The following is a 14,813-nucleotide window of genomic DNA, read 5'->3' as shown; positions in this document are numbered from 1 at the left end:
CGGACGGGCCGCGCGGGGCTGCAGGGGCTGCAGGGGTGCAGGGGCTGCCGGGGCGGCGGGCTCAGCTCGGGCCACACACGGGCCCGGGACGGGGAGGGCGGGGCCTGCGGGGGCGGCGGCGTCCGCCCCGCTGATTGGAGGGCGGGAGGCCGAGGGGAGCTCGTGATTGGAGGAGGAGGACAAGGGTGTGTGCGCGCTTGTGGCTGAGTGTGGCTGAGTGTGCGCGCGAGTGCAGAGGCAGGCGCCTGCTCGCGTGCCCGGCTCTTCCTCCGGGGAGGAGGAGGAGGAAGGAAGGAAGGAAGGAAGGGATCCCCCTGGGGCTCAGGGCGGCAGAGTTCTGCCCTTCTGACCTCCCGGGCTAGCCGGGCCAGGACACCGACTTGCAGGATCCGCTTCTTTCTGTTATTCACGCTGCCGCTCTGTGGGGCAGAGCGATTCCCGGCCCCACTTGACAGATGAGGACCACTGAGGCCGGCCGATCCCCCAAGACTTAAATTCTAGCCTCCATGCCCATGCCGCTCTCCGCCCAGGCTATCCCCTACGTGGGATAAGTCACCTCCTTATAGATGTTAAACCCTGACCTTCCTTCAACGCTCTGTTGGTTCCAAGGCAGAAGAGAGGTTCAGTGACTTGGCCAGGGTCACGCAGCTAGGAAGTGTCTGAGGCCCCCATTGGAAGCCAGGACCTTGGGGCTCCAGGCCTGACTCCTCACTGAGGCCCTTTTTCTGGGGTATCCCTAGGCCTGAGCACAGAGCCCTGCACCCAGGCCTTGCAGCTTAACTATCATTCAATGACTCGGACAGATGACCGCCCAGCATTCCCCTCTCTGACCTCCGGGCCATGGCCCTGGCCCAGCCCTCTGCCTGGAGTTCCCATCTCTCAGGCTGGCATTTCACTTGCATTTGGCACCTTCTGCCTTCTCCCTAAGGAAGCCGGTCAGAGAAGGGGGAAGGGCAGGAGCCAGATGGGTACCCAGCCCCGGGAAGGCTCAGCTTTGCTCTGCTGCTCCTGGGGGGCGGGAGGGGGGCCCAAGCAGGAATCACTCAGGCTGTCCCGTTGTCTGGAGATGGTGGCTTCGAGCCCAAGCTGGGCCGGGAGGGCCGCCCGCTCAGGAATTCTGCTGGCTGAGGAAGCAGAGAAGCAAGCGGAGGGATCGAAAGGCAGCCCCGGCATGGAGGCCGCGGCCCATCCCCTGCCACCTTCTCCGGCACAGATCTCTCGCCCTCTCGAAGCCCCTGGACACCCGAGGGTGAACCCTTCCAGGGTGGTTCCCGCCAAATCATCCCCGCAAGCTGCATCCCGTCCCTCCCTCAGAGCCCATCTCCGTGGGAAGCAGCCTGTGCCCGGGCAGCTGTTGGGCGTCAGAAGGGGGATTCGAACTCCTGAATTCCGTGATGAAAGAGGGAGGAGGAGGAGGAAAAGGAGAACATTCTCCTGGAGGAGCCACTGCATCAGAGGGGGTCGTGGCAGGGCCAGAGGGGGCGGCGCCATTCCTGCTCTGCAGGGGAAGAGAGAAATAGGACCAGCAGAGCCCCAGCTGTGAAAAGCGGGGGGACACCCACCAGCCTTTGGAAGGGGCCGGCGGGGGGCCAGGGGAGACTGCCCACCCAGGCTGTGAGGAGGAAGGGGGCTCTGAGTTAAGCTTTGCAAGAAGATGGAAAGAAGGAGGAGGAAGAAAAAGAGGCAGGCGGGCCGCAGGCCCCAGGTTCGAATGTCTGCCCGCCTTCTCCTCTCCTTCAAGCAGCCAAGGCTCTCAAAAGCCCTTTCCAGCTGGAAATTCTCACACTTGTAACCTTCTTTTGTCTCAGGCCTGATGGCACAGAAAAGTTAAGTGACTTGACCAAGGTCACGCAGCCAGTGGGTGTCGGAGGCTAGGCGGGAGTCGGGTCTTTTCTGGCTTCCTAACAGAGCAGTTAGGCAAACTTTGGGGTCACACAAGCACTTGAGCACACGCCACAACATAGTCTGGAAATGGCTTTAGAATTTCCTCTGTATAACAGAACATCGGCTTCATCCCAGCACTCTGGAATGTGAAGAAACAGCATAAGATCAGCGGCGTATAACAAAGAAGGCGCCGGAGCCAGTCCTATCCACTCTCTAAGAGGCTTAAGGAGAATGGGCTCAATTTGGGGTGAAGAAGTGCCGGGTTCAAATCCTGCCTCAGACACTTACTTCCTCTTTCAACCTCAGTTTCCTTAGCTGTAAAATGGGGATCATGGGGATCGGCCCTAATGAAATCATCTGTGTAAAAGGCTTTGTCCTCTGTATTTATTTACCTTGGCTCCTGCCACCCTGCCCAGCCCTCCCGCCCTCTCTGAGCACCTCCCACTGCTCTGGAAGGACTGGGACACCCATGGCTGATCCTGGGCTCAGCGGGAGCAGCCAGTAACCTGGGCTTTGGGAAGGTCCCTTGGGAGCCCGCTGCGGGAGCCCAGGCCCACGGGGGGTGAACAGGGAGGATTGAAAAGAGCCTTGGAGGTGGCCTTGGCCAAGCTCGGGATTGGGGGGTCGTGGAGCTGGAGCTGGAAGGGACACCAGAGCCTGTCCGGGCTGAATGCCTCATTTTACAGATGAGGAAACTGAGTCCCAGAGAAGGGAAGTGTCATTGGCGTGAGGTAGGATTCGATTGTCCGGAGCGGCCTATCGCCATGACCTCCCATCTCTTCCCTAAGGGCTGAGCACAAGGGAGGAGTCCAAGATGGCGGTCGCCCGGCCGTGGGTGCCTGGGGAAATGGGGACACTCTTGACAGAAATGGGGGCGTTTGGGGGAGGGGGGATAAATGAGGGAGGTCGGCCCTAAGAATCAAAGCCCGCCGAGGCTCATGCCCTCCCGTTGGAATTGAAAAGGGAGGCGGGCAGGACCCCCCCGGGAGAGGGGAGCCTCCCCAAGGGATCAGGACCAATGGAAGGGTGCTGGGGGCAGCTGCTGGTGAGGATGAGACGCTGCGGGGGGAGACTCGGAGGGGCTCTTTCTGGGCGACGTGGCCGCAGCGGGGACACCTTGAGGGAGGATGGGAAAAGGGGACACTCTGGGAAGGGGCCACACGACCATCTTTCTAGCAGGGATTAGCCCCTTGGGCAGCTGAGTCACAGCCCAGCGCCCAGGCCAGTAGCCCCCGCGGCACCCGCCGGGCTGCCACTCTGGGGTTTGGTAAGAAAGGCCGGAGCACACAGGCTCGCCCTGATGGCCACAGCAGAGGTGCTGACTGGGCGGAGGAAAAGCGGGCCAGCTTTGGAGTCAGGGTGTGGCGTCGGAGCCAGCGCCTCCACTTTCTCCCCGGGCCGGACCCGCTTCCTCTCCTGGGCACTGAGGGGCTGCCACGTGGGAGACGCCTCCCCAGTCTGTCTCCCTCCCAGCTGGTGGAGCTCTCCTGGCCCGGCGGCAGCTCTCACCGGCAAGCTTTCTCTGTCAAGTAGGTAACGGCCTAGAAAGCCGCCCGGCACTAGGGGAGCAGCTGCTTCCAGGAGCCTCTCAGCATCCTGGGAACCTGTGCCCGCTCCTGCCTGGGCTTGGGGAGCCCCAAATGGGGCGCCCACAGCATCCTCCGGGGTCCGGGGGACGCCCAGGTCGGCCAAGAGCTTTGAGCCCCCGGCCCCAAGGCAGAGGCGCACATCAGACAGACACCTCCGGGCGTAGGGATGAGGGAGCCCTGGGGGGGCCCTCACCTGGCCCTGGGCGGGACGGCACAGGAGAGCTGGGCCTTCAGCACCTGTCCTAAGGCAGAAGAGCAGAAAGGGCGACGCACTGCCAGGAGCACAAAGCCGGCAAGTGGCCCAGGCCACATTTGAACCCTGAAGATCCCGGCGCCAGGCCTAGCGCCCTCCTCACTGTGTTGCCTGGCTGCTCCTCAAGCCCCTCCTTTAGAGAAGGGGAAACTGAGGCCAAAGAGGCTCAGGGCCAAGGGTATGGCCAGAGGCAGGAGGCTCTACCCATCCATGGCCTAAGGGCCCTTCTCTGCCCCACAGCCCCTCCCGCCCTGGGGCTCCCTGCTCTCAGGCCCCCCAGCTGGGAATCAATCTTAGGCCTGCAGGGGTTCCTTGTTCTCTGGAAGCTCCCTCTGTTTGTAACCCAGAATAAAAGGGAACCGTCCAGCCACAGATCCTCCTGGAAGCAAAGGGGACACCCGGAGCCCGAATAAGGGCTCAGAGGGCTGGAGGGACTCACACCCCTGGGCGGCTTCCCTCATAGAATGGTCATCACAGTCACTGTTCTCAGGGATGCCCAAGTGCTACGTTTAGGACAAGCTGGGATAACAGAATGGCAGAGCCGGGAGGGGCCTAGAACAGGGGTGTCAGGACTAGGAGGGGCCTAGAACAGGGGAGTCAGGGCCAGGAGGAAGCCTAGAACGGGGGGTGTCAGGGCCAGGAGGAAGCCTAGAACAGGGGAGTCAGGGCCAGGAGGAAGCCTAGAACGGGGGTGTCAGGGCCAGGAGGAAGCCTAGAACAGGGGAGTCAGGGCTCCAAGGGATGTCAGCGACTTTCTAGCCCATCTCCCTAATTTGACATCAGGAGAAACAGCTTTAGGCAGGGCAGGGGACTTGTCTGTCCTCAGTGACTAATTGGCCGGCTAGGACGAGGCCCCACGCGTGTGCTAGGCCCGTGACCTCTTCGTGAGCACGTGGCGTCCTCCATCCCTGTGGCCCCTGCCTGGAGTGCTCTCGGGCTCCTCTGCTTTGGCCCGTCACCTTCCCCTCGGGAGCTCGGGGCCATGGAAAGACGGGCCCCTGAAGGCTTCTGGGAGCTTTCCCCTGGGCCGGGGGCTCTAGAAGGCCCTCAAAAAGCCAGCAGGTTGGGGGTCGGGGTCGCAGCACCAACCAAGCGCGCAGAGACCTGTCACCCCCGGGCTGGAAGGGCAGGACGCGTCAGGCGTGGAAATGCCGGGAGAGCCCGCCACGGCCTGATCTCTGTCTCCCCAAACCGCTGATGCACGTTATTGATGGCAGCAATAACAATGAGCTAATAGCCTGTGTGTGGTGTCTAGCCCAGCGCTATGAATCTTCCCGGGGCCTCTCCTCCCAGCATCCTCGGAGCATCCCGGGATATCGGAACTGAGCAGAGCCCGGCCACCCGAGCCCACGGCTGGCCCCGGAGCCTGGCCGCCCTGCCCCACCTCCTGCCTCTCCTCCGGGCTGCTCCTGGCCCCTCAGCCTGGGCGGGGAGGGACAGCCCCGTCACCTTGCAAGAATCAGACAAGGTTTGCTTTGTGGGGGAGCAGGAACTAGGCTCAGAGAGGAGCCCTAAGGCAGAGCCTTAGCAGGCCCGGAGCTTGGGCGAGGAGCCTCCCTCCCCTCCCTCATCGAGTGGGTTTGCTATTTGGAGTCAGAGGAGCTGAATTCAGGTCCTGACCCTGCCACTTCCTGCTTGGGTCACCAGGCCCTGCTCATTTCCTCTCTTCCCAGGGGAGAACCAGGAAGTGGGTCACATAATGGCTTCCGGCTCTAACACCCTGTCTATGGGCCGATGACCGGAGAGGGCCTGGAGACCTCCCTTGGTTCCCTTCTCTCTGCCTTCCTTTGCGAGGGACAGATCTGGGGCTCTCCCTGGCCCCTGCCGGGCTCTGCACTCAGGCCCCAGCAGAAGGCTCCGGAATCAGAGGCCGGGGTTTCGGGGCCCATCGATTCCATGGAAAGGGCCTCGGAGTCCAGCGTCTCCCATTTCACTGGCCAATCTGGGGCCCAGAGGGTCACACAGGCATTGCGGACACGGCAGGGGCGGAATCTGAACCCAGGGTGAGGGGATTGCCTTGGCTGGCGCCCAACGTCCCTCCTCAGCCCTAAACCTTTGGTCTTCCCTTGACTCTTCACGGCTTCTTGGATGGGAACGGGGGAGCCGGCCCTTGGGGGACAGCAAGAGGAAAGAAACGGAGCCCAGGGGCCCCCACGGCGCCACCTGGTGAGCCGAGGCCCGCATCCTGGCCATTATCGGCAGGGCCACGTGGTTTCCTCCCGTCCCCAGGACCTGGCCGGAGAGCAGCCCTGATCCGTCCCCCACTTCCCTTCTGCCCTCCTGCCCCTGCCCCCAGGCAAGCTCAGGGGGGAAGTTCCAAGGCCTGGAGGAGCTGAGCATGGGCTGGGCCAGGAAATGGGGGTCCCCAGATTCTAGATTCAGAGCTGGCCCAGACCACAGTGGGGTGCCAAGGCCAGAGGGTTCAGTGCTCATGGGCCCTCTGGCTTACGGAGGGGGAAACTGAGGCCCAGCCAGGATCGCACATGTAGCGCTCTGAGAGGTGTCAGAGGTCGTCTGACAGGTGAGGAAACTGAGGCCCAAGGAAGGGAACTGGCTGGCCAAAATCACCTGGAGACCCACTCACAAATGCCTCTACCCACGCCAATGGCAATTACAAGTGGGGTGGCCCAGGGCAGGATACATATAGGCTGCCCCTCAGTGGGAGCAGCGGCTTTGATCCGGGCACATGTAGTACTGGTCACCCATTGTGCCAAGCCCTGTGCCAAATAAGTCCCGCCCTTGGGATGTGAGGGAAGGCGAAGACATCCCTGCCCCCAGGGAGCCTGTGGTCTAATGGGGGGACAGTGAACAAATAACAACATACAGACAAGCCGGAGACAGGACAAACGGGAAATAATGAACAGAGGGACGACACCAGAATCATGAGGGATTGGGAGGGGGCAGGTCCTGGGTTCAACTGTGACGTCAGATACTTCCTAACCGTGTGACCTTGGGCAAGTCACTTCACCCCCATTGCTTAGCCTTACCTCTCTTGTGCCTTGGAGCCAATACTCAGTATTGATTCCAAGACAGAAAGTCAGGGTTAAAAGAGAAAAGGAAACAGTAACGGGAAGGGAGAGTAGTGGAGCACGGGAGGGGAGGAAGGCAGGCTTTGGGGAGAAATCGTTTGTTTTGCCCCACGCCTGCTGCAATGACCCCGTATTTGGCCTCCGTATAGAAGCTGAAGGCCCCCAGTTCTCTCCTGTGACCAGTGAGGAATTGGGACTCCAGGATCCGGCTCCTCCCAGCTCCTGACCCCACGCCCAAGCCGGCTGCTCTTATTTCTATCTCATCGCTACCTAATTAGCCCAACAGAACCCGTTATGGGAAGAAATAAATCACACTCCGGCGAAATGGACCAACATGGAGGCCACGGCAGGCGCGCAGGCCTTCTCCCGCGCCCTCTCCACAGAGAGGGAGGACGTGCGCTTGGCCAGCAGCCCTCTGGATTGCCTCTTAAGCACTTATTTACATTAGGGGGGTCCTAGTGTGACTTCCTTTCCTGGTTCCTCTTGATTTGCTCTGAATCTGTTCAGACGAGTCTTCCCAAGGGTTTGGGGGATTCCTCGTACCCCTCATTCCTTGTACCACGCTCCTATTTCACCCGAGTGAGATGCCGATTTGTTCAGTCATTCCCGATGGGTGGTTACCCACTTTGTTTCCGATATTTTCTTGACATTAAAATGCTGCCATGGAGGTTTCTCCTTCCTCCAGTCCTTCCCAGAAAGGCCAGTGGAAGAGAGTTTTGATGGGAAGGAGATAGCTCCTGGCGATGGGGGGGTGCCTGCGGGACAGATGGATCAAGGGCCCTTTAATAATAAAAGATGACCGAGAACAGGGAGTAGACAGGGTTGGGGAGGTGGAAGGAGGAGAGCTGGAGAAGTAGAGAGAAAGGGGCAGCTGGGTAGCTCAGTGGATGGAGAGTCAGGCCTAGAGACAGGAGGTCCTGGGTTCAAACCCGGCCTCAGACACTTCCCAGCTGGGTGACCCTGGGCAAGTCACTTCACCCCCATTGCCCACCCTTACCAATCTTCCACCTATGAGACAATACACCGAAGTTAAGGGCCTAAAAAAAAAAAAAAAAAAAAAAGAAGAAGTAGAGAGAAAGGATTCACGGGAAGCTGCCTCAAAGCAGGCCCAGCAGAGCCTTGGAAGGGAGCTCAGAGGTCTCCTAAACCAATGTCTGTCTGTCTAAAGCATGAAGTTTCCCTCTACAGAATCTTCTGGAGGCATCATTAGAGAGCGGAGGCGTTATGGGTGGGAGATAGAGATCGCAACGGTGCAGCAGGGGTGATCAAATAAGGGGGTGCTAATAACCCAGCAGCCAGGGCCCCTTCTCAGCGGCTCCGAGGGCCACGGCCCTGCCCACAGCCCGCGAGCCCCCACGGCTGCTTCTTTTCAAAGACCAGACCAGAGACCAATGAAGTCGAAGCAAAGACGTCCGGTGGAACAGTGTCTCCACGATCACGATAACGGGGAGCCAAATCCCACGGTAGGAATGTTCTTGGCCCCCGTTTCCGAATGGCCGCTGCCCCCACGTTTGGCTCGAAGGGGAGCCCGAGTCTCGGTGGCTGATTAATCGCCCTCTCTGTCCGTCACTGGCGAGGGGCGCTCCGGAACTCGCTCAGCCTGGATGAACGAAGCCCGGCTGGCTCTCCCAGCCAGGCTCTCCCCTCTTCTTCCCGCCTAAGCCCGCCTGGCCCTCGGCTCTCCCGCCGTTCTCAAAACCTGCTACTGCTTGGAGACTCCTCACAGGCCGTCCTTCTGGACAAGCTCCTGGACGTCAGGGTTCAAGGACACCCCGGAATTTTGTGATGAGGCCTCACCCCGCCCGCCAACCTGGGACTGGACAAAAGGCACTCTCGGGAAGCCCTTTTTATTTGCTCATGTGGTAATAGACTTAGGGCCAAAGGGGACCCCAGAAGACGGCCAGCCCAAACTCCTCCTTATACCGCTGAGGCTTAGAGAGATCGATTAAGTGGCCTGTCTGTGGTCGCCCCGTCAAGAAGCGTTGAGGCAGGACTTGAACACAGGTCTTCTGGACTCCAGGCCACCAGGCTGCCCCTCAAGACAAAGGCCGAGAGAGAGGCGTGACGGGGCACCCCGCCACTTTCCCGGCTGAGGACACTCGGGGTCCCACAGGAAGTAACGGAGCATTCAGAAGGGTGGGAAGATGTGGGCAGCCGGCACGGGCAGGAGGCGGTGAGCGGCCGCCCACGTGGACGAAGCGCCACGGGAGGAAGGTCAGCGGGACGAGGAAGCCGAGGAAGGCCCCGCGGCGGGCTGGGCGTCCCCCCCCCCCCCCCCGGGCACAGGCTGGACGGAGCTGGCCAGAGGATGGTCGGGAAAGGCCCGCTCACGTTGGGTCCCCCAATGGAGACGAGAGGAAGCGCCTCCATGAGACCTTCTCTAGAAATTCTCGTAGATGGCGTTCAATTCTTCGGGCCCCTCTCGGCGCTGGCCCTTCAAAGCAAGCGGCAACGACAGTGACAAAAAGGGGGTTAGTTTGCCGAACGGAACGATTCTAGAAAGCTGCGTCTGTCAAAGACCTCCAGAAAACGTGGCTCCCTTCAGGAGAGGCCGGGGGGGGGGGGGTGGAGCAGAGGACAGCGAGGGCCTTTGGGGAGAAACTACCAGCCTTGGAGCCAACTGACACCAGGTGACGCCGGGCAAGTGACTAAATCAGGGACCTCAGTTTCCTCATCTGTAAAATGGCACCGCCTCAGTGTTAATAATAACCGCTAACATATTTTAAGCCCTACCATGTGCTGGGGACTGCGGTAAGTGCTATAGAAATATTAGCCCCGTTGAGGAGATATTCCCTTATTTGACAAAAGGGGAAACTGTATAGCTCTGTTATAGAGGCAGTCAGTGGGAAAGACGGGATTGGAACTCAGGTCCCCTGACCCCAGACCCCAGGCTCTTTCTTCTCCCTCCAGCTGCCTCAAGAGGCGAAGACCCCTCCCAGCTCAGACCCCTCCCAGCTCAGACCCCTCCCAGCTCAGACCCCTCCCAGCTCTGACTTTCCCTGTGCTAGAAATGGGGGAATCGCCCCAGAAGGCCGTCCAGGTGACACGTTGGAGGGCAGAGCTTGCGGCCGCAGGTCTTCTTCCCCAGAGTGCTCCCACGTTCGCCTCCCAATAGCTGAATGGGATGTGGGGGGTCCTTGTAGTGCCCCCATTTTAGAGAGGGAAAACTGAGACCCGGAGGGGGCAGGCAAGCGGCTGAGCTGAGACCTGGACACACCTCGGCCTTGCAGTCAGGTCCTCGAGGAACCAACTTAAATGGACTCGCTCGTCCCAAGCACGGGCGCAGGATGAAGCCGAGGGAAGGAGCCCCTATCAGGCTCCTCCTCTGTGCCAGGCCCATTTTACAGAAGGGCAAAGCGAGGCTCAGAGACACGAAGCGGTCGAGTCAGGGTTTGGCTTCACGGAGCTGACTTGGCCACGTGCCTAGGAATACGCTTCTTCCTTTCCTCGAGACAAATGAAGGCGGCTGCCTGGCTAGGGCAGCGGCAGGCCCCGGGCCCCTGGACACCCGGGCCCTGGGGTTCCTGAGCCTTCGGGACGGTGACCAAGAACGACGACTGCCCGGCCCTTTCCGGTCCGCTCGGACGCCCCAGCGCCGCACGCGCTACGTGGGATGGCCCAGATTCCCCTTGTCCGGGGAAGGCTCTCCAGGTCCCCAGATTGCCCAGAAGGCTCGGCCAGGAGGCCCGGCCTAGAGATAAAAGGCCCTGGGTTCAAGTCTGGCCTCAGACCATTCCTGGCTGGGTGACCCTGGACGAGTCACTTAATCCCCCTCGCCCAGCCCTTACGGCTCCTCCGCCTTGGCCCTGAGACTCGGCACGGGTTCTAAGGCAGAAGGGAAGGGGTGAAAAAAAGAAAAGGGCCCCCAGACCATGAGCTGGCCCTTCGGCATTTCTGGACCGTTGAGTGCGTGCCGGGCCTGTGCTGCCGCTGCCCGAGGACAGCCCCCGCGGGAGGGAAGGCCGTTATTCTCTGCGTTTTACAGGTGAGTAAAGGGAGGCAGAGAAGGGAAAGGGCAGATTTGAACTCGGGTTTTCCTGACTGCAGGACAGCTTGGGGGGGGATGGAGGGAGGGTCGAAGGGGTTCCCTCCGCAGGGTTCTCCTCTCACCCCCCTCCACCCCGCCGGTACCTGGGGCGCTGGGCGGCCGCCATCCCCCCGGAGGCAGTCGTAGGCATCGGGCTGGTGGGGCTGAAGGGCCTGCAGAGGAGAGAGGAAGGGAAGGAGGAGATGGAGAAGCGGAGCCTGGGGAGGGCGGCCGGTGCCGCCAGTGCCCTGCGGCCTCACCACCCTCCAGCCCGTCCCTCCTTCAGGCCGGCCTCGCCACCTGCCAAGTGGAAGGGCTTCAGGCACCATCTTGTCCGTTCTGTAGCGCGAGGTCCAAAGAGGGCCGGAAGCCCGGGTTCGAATCCTACCTCTACAGCTGGGCACGGCATGGCGGGGGTCCGTTTCCTCACAAAAGCAGGGCTGGTCGCAGCGTGCCTCTACCTCCCTCGGGCCCTGGCCCTGCGGATGGGCCCCTGCGAGCAGCCGGGGAGCGAGGGCCGGCGCTGCTTCTCCCAGCCCCGGCGCGGGCTCGCACTGGAGTGGGCTCCGGGCTTTGTCCCACCCGGCGCTCGCCCCTCCCCTGTGGCCCTCCGGCTGGGAGCCCCGAGATCCCGGCAGGCGCTGCCAATGCTGACCTGGCTTAGTGGGGCTCCCTGCGAGCTGTTCGGTGCTGAAGTGGCCCAGGATGGGGTGTTCGGGTCTCCCCAAGAGCAGCCCCAGCTAGATGCGGAGCTCCCTGGCCAGAGGGTTAGCGGAGGAATTGGGGGGCCCATTGCCCCCCCAACCGCAGCAGCGCTTTGCCGGGCTCCGGCCTCCTCCTCGGCGCCCCGACAGCCATCCCAGGCGTGAAGCCTCGCCTCCTCCCTCTGCCCGGCCCGGCCCAGCGGCCAGCCCGAGGCCCATGGCTGGAGCTTTGCTCACTTGGTGGGGCCGAGGCCTGCGGTGGGGGGCCGCCGGCCGCCTCGCCCTCGCCTCGCTCTCTTGCCCTCGAGCCGCCTGCAGCGCCTCCCGGGAGGCCTCCAGACCGCCGGCAGAGCAATCCAGCCACTTCCAGGGGCCACGCCCGGCCGAGGTGGCCCCCGCAGCGGGCACGGGGACCTCCCTGCGGCACGCGAGGCCTGAATCCCTGAGCGGCCGCACCGGCCAGAGGGGCCTTGGAGGCCGGTTGGCCAGCTGCTTTGTGGAGCCCCGAGGCCCAAGGCCACACCGCCGGCCGGCCCGGCTGCCTCCACCCCGGCAGGACTCGAGGAAGGCCAGCCCTGGAGCCTCTAGAGCCGGGAGCTGCCCAGTGGCTGCCCAGGAGGGGGCCTCTCTGGTGAGAGGCCGGAGGAGGAGGGAGGGGAGGAAGGCAGCTGCAGGACCAGGCCGACAGGAGGCGGCCCTGTGCCCGGGGCATTCTGGGAGCACCGTGAGGGCAGGGACGCCGCGGCCCAAAGGCCCCCTTGCCCACGGGGTGGCGGCAGGGGAGAAACAGTTCTAACCCTTGCCTCAGGGTGCTCTCAGGTGCCTGTCGGGGGGCGGGGGGGAGCCCTAGTCCCCAATTGGGGGGAGGGACGGAGGGGTTTGCTTCTCTCCCCCAATAACATTCGGAGGAAAGAAGGGGGCCTGGCTCCAGGCCTCGCTGCCCACTTCCCTAGCTGCGGGCCTCCTCTGAGCCTGGGCTCCTCCCGGTGTGGCCGGCCCGTAGCGCGCTCCCTGCCAGCCTCACGGGGCAGTGGTAGGGCTTGTGTTATGTCTGAGGGGGCTGGAGCCCGGGTCTCCCACCTGTGGCATGGGCGGCCTCAGTTTCCCCAGCTGTAAAGCCCAGCCTGCTCTCTCCCAGCTCGAGATGTAAGATGCACCCGAAGGCCTCGCCCCTCCCTGCCTCTGCCCCGGAGGTTCCCTCATTCCCGGCTCCTGCTGCCTCCTCTGGATGCTAATGGGCTGCCCTCCGGGACCTGCGTTTTTCTTCAGGTTTTGACCTGAATTTTTATGAGGAAAACCCCAAGCCTGGGCCTGGGGGAGGAGGCTGGCAGAGGGGGCTCCGGGACCGTGGAGAAGGCCCCATCCCAGCTGGCTCGGGCAAAGGCAGCAACAACAATAAATAATAGTATTTCCAGAGTGCTTTGCGTTGCGCAAAGCAGCTTACAAATATTTTCTCCTTTTGTTCCCACAACCACCCTGGGAGGGAGTTGCTGTTATTGCCCCCATTTTACAGCAGAAGAAACTGAGGCAGACACAGGCGGAGTGGGACTTGCCCAGGGTCACCAAGCTAGGGAGAATGTCTGAGGTGGGTTTGGCCCCCAGAGTCACTGACATCCGTCTCTTCTCTCCCGGGCAGCCTGGACAACCTCTGTGGCTCCTCTTGCTCCTAGAACTGGGCCCGAAGCTCCACCGTGCCCAGGTCACCCAGCCAAGGGCGGATTCCAAGACAGCATTCGAACCCGTCGATTCCAGAGTCCTGGCTCTGCCCTTGATGGGGTTCCTACCAGGCCTCAGATATAAATCTCCCACAAGGGTTCCTGGTGCCCACCGAGGGCAGACCCCAGAGGCTTACATCGTCGGTCAGCCAATAAACATTAATCCAGCGCCCACTGTGTACCGGGCACCACGCTAAGTGCTGCCCTGGGCCCGGACTGGCCCTCCCACAGCTGGGAAGCCAGAGTGTCCCCCGTGACTCTCTCGGGCTCGGTCCTGCCACCCCGTGCAGCTGCACACACCCACCAAGGCCACAGTGAGTTCTTGTGGGTTTAAAGGTGCCCGGGGCAGGAATCGAACCTGGGTCTTCCTGCCTCGGAGTCCGGGGCTCCGCCCTGGCACACGGCCTCTGTGCATCGTAAGGTACGGCTAACTGGCAGCCCACAGTGTCATTACTCTGTGAGTCACCAGAAGGGCCCAGCCGCCTTCCTGAGGGGACAGCCACAAGGACCCCCCGTTCTAGGCCCCTCCCAGCCTTCGCACCCCTTCTTCTCAAGCCACCCTAGGCCCGAGCCCCTGTTCGAGGTTCCTCTGCCTTCCAGCCCGAGGCTCTCCCCCTTGCCTCTCTGCTCGGCAGGATCGGGGAAGGGCACCCTCCAGCTGGAGAATGAGGGACCCCAGCAGGTTCCTTTGGCCCTGGTCCGACCGCATGTGCTCTGGCCTCCTACGGCTGTTGTGGGCCAGCCTGAAGGGAGGCCGAGGAAAGGAATGATGTACTCACCGTGTAGATGGATCCTGCCTGGTCCGGCTTGGCGCCCGTGGAGCCCCCCGCTCGGCCTGGGGCTTTCTGCTTCAGCAGCTTCCTGGCAGATGACCGCTGTTTGTGGGCACAGAAGGGAGGAGCGGTGTCCCGGAGAGCCTGGGGGGCCTGACTGCCTGGGCCACAGCTGCCCCGAAGACCCCCAGAGCCTGGCCCTGCCTTCATTCCAACGGGCACACCGGGAGCCGGGCACCGGCTGGTCCTTGGCTCAAGGAGATCCTCTCCCATTGGGAAGAGCGATGAGCACGCAGGGAAATAAAGAAGAGACTAGACTGGGCAGGAGAACCCTAGAACCCAGAAGCATCTCAAAGGGCCTCAAGAAAACCTAGAACATCAGGAAGCACCAGGGCTGAGACCTGAAGGAAGGTCCAGGTTCTAAAGGGGATAAGGAGGAGAGCACTGGAAGCCCGAGAGCCCCACAGGGAATGTTGTTCAGAGGGAACATTAGGAACATTCAGTTCAGAGGCCTGGGCTTGGAGCTAGGGCACATCCAGACTAGAGGGGGGGCCGGGGCCCTGCCACTGGGGAGCTGAGAGTGTGGGGACAGGGTTTCTAGTGTTTGTCCATCTTCTGTAAGAAGGCCAGACACCCCCTGTTCTAGGTTCCCTCCAAGCCTTGACCCCTGTTCTAAGCCCTCTCCCAGTTCTGACCCCCCTGTTCTAGGCTTCCTCCCAGCCTTGATGCCCCGTTCTAAGCCTTCTCCCAATTCTAGGTTCCCTCCAAGCCCTGGCCCCCCCCTTCTAAGTGCCCCACCAGTTCCGACCCCCCCATTAAGCCTTGACCCCCGTTCTAAG

The 14,813-nt window shown here is 61.9% G+C and overlaps 1 protein-coding gene across 1 annotated transcript in view; it reads right to left on the bottom strand.

The window, feature by feature from the left end:
- Positions 1–9,135: 9,135 nt before the first annotated feature.
- NFAM1 (NFAT activating protein with ITAM motif 1) overlaps positions 9,136–14,813 on the bottom strand; it is a 16,652-nt gene continuing 10,974 nt past the window's right edge. The window contains exons 4-6 of the mRNA XM_044679298.1: positions 13,981–14,082; positions 10,887–10,955; positions 9,136–9,189 (exon numbers count right to left, since the gene is read on the bottom strand). Coding sequence (XP_044535233.1) covers positions 9,136–9,189; positions 10,887–10,955; positions 13,981–14,082 — 225 coding nt within the window. The remainder of the gene's footprint in view (positions 9,190–10,886; positions 10,956–13,980; positions 14,083–14,813) is intronic.

This window comes from Gracilinanus agilis, chromosome 5 (assembly GCF_016433145.1).
Source record: "Gracilinanus agilis isolate LMUSP501 chromosome 5, AgileGrace, whole genome shotgun sequence".
NCBI lineage: Eukaryota > Metazoa > Chordata > Mammalia > Didelphimorphia > Didelphidae > Gracilinanus > Gracilinanus agilis.
The sequence above is the reverse complement of the archived record's forward strand: the minus strand, read 5'-3'. Positions and strand labels throughout refer to the sequence as shown.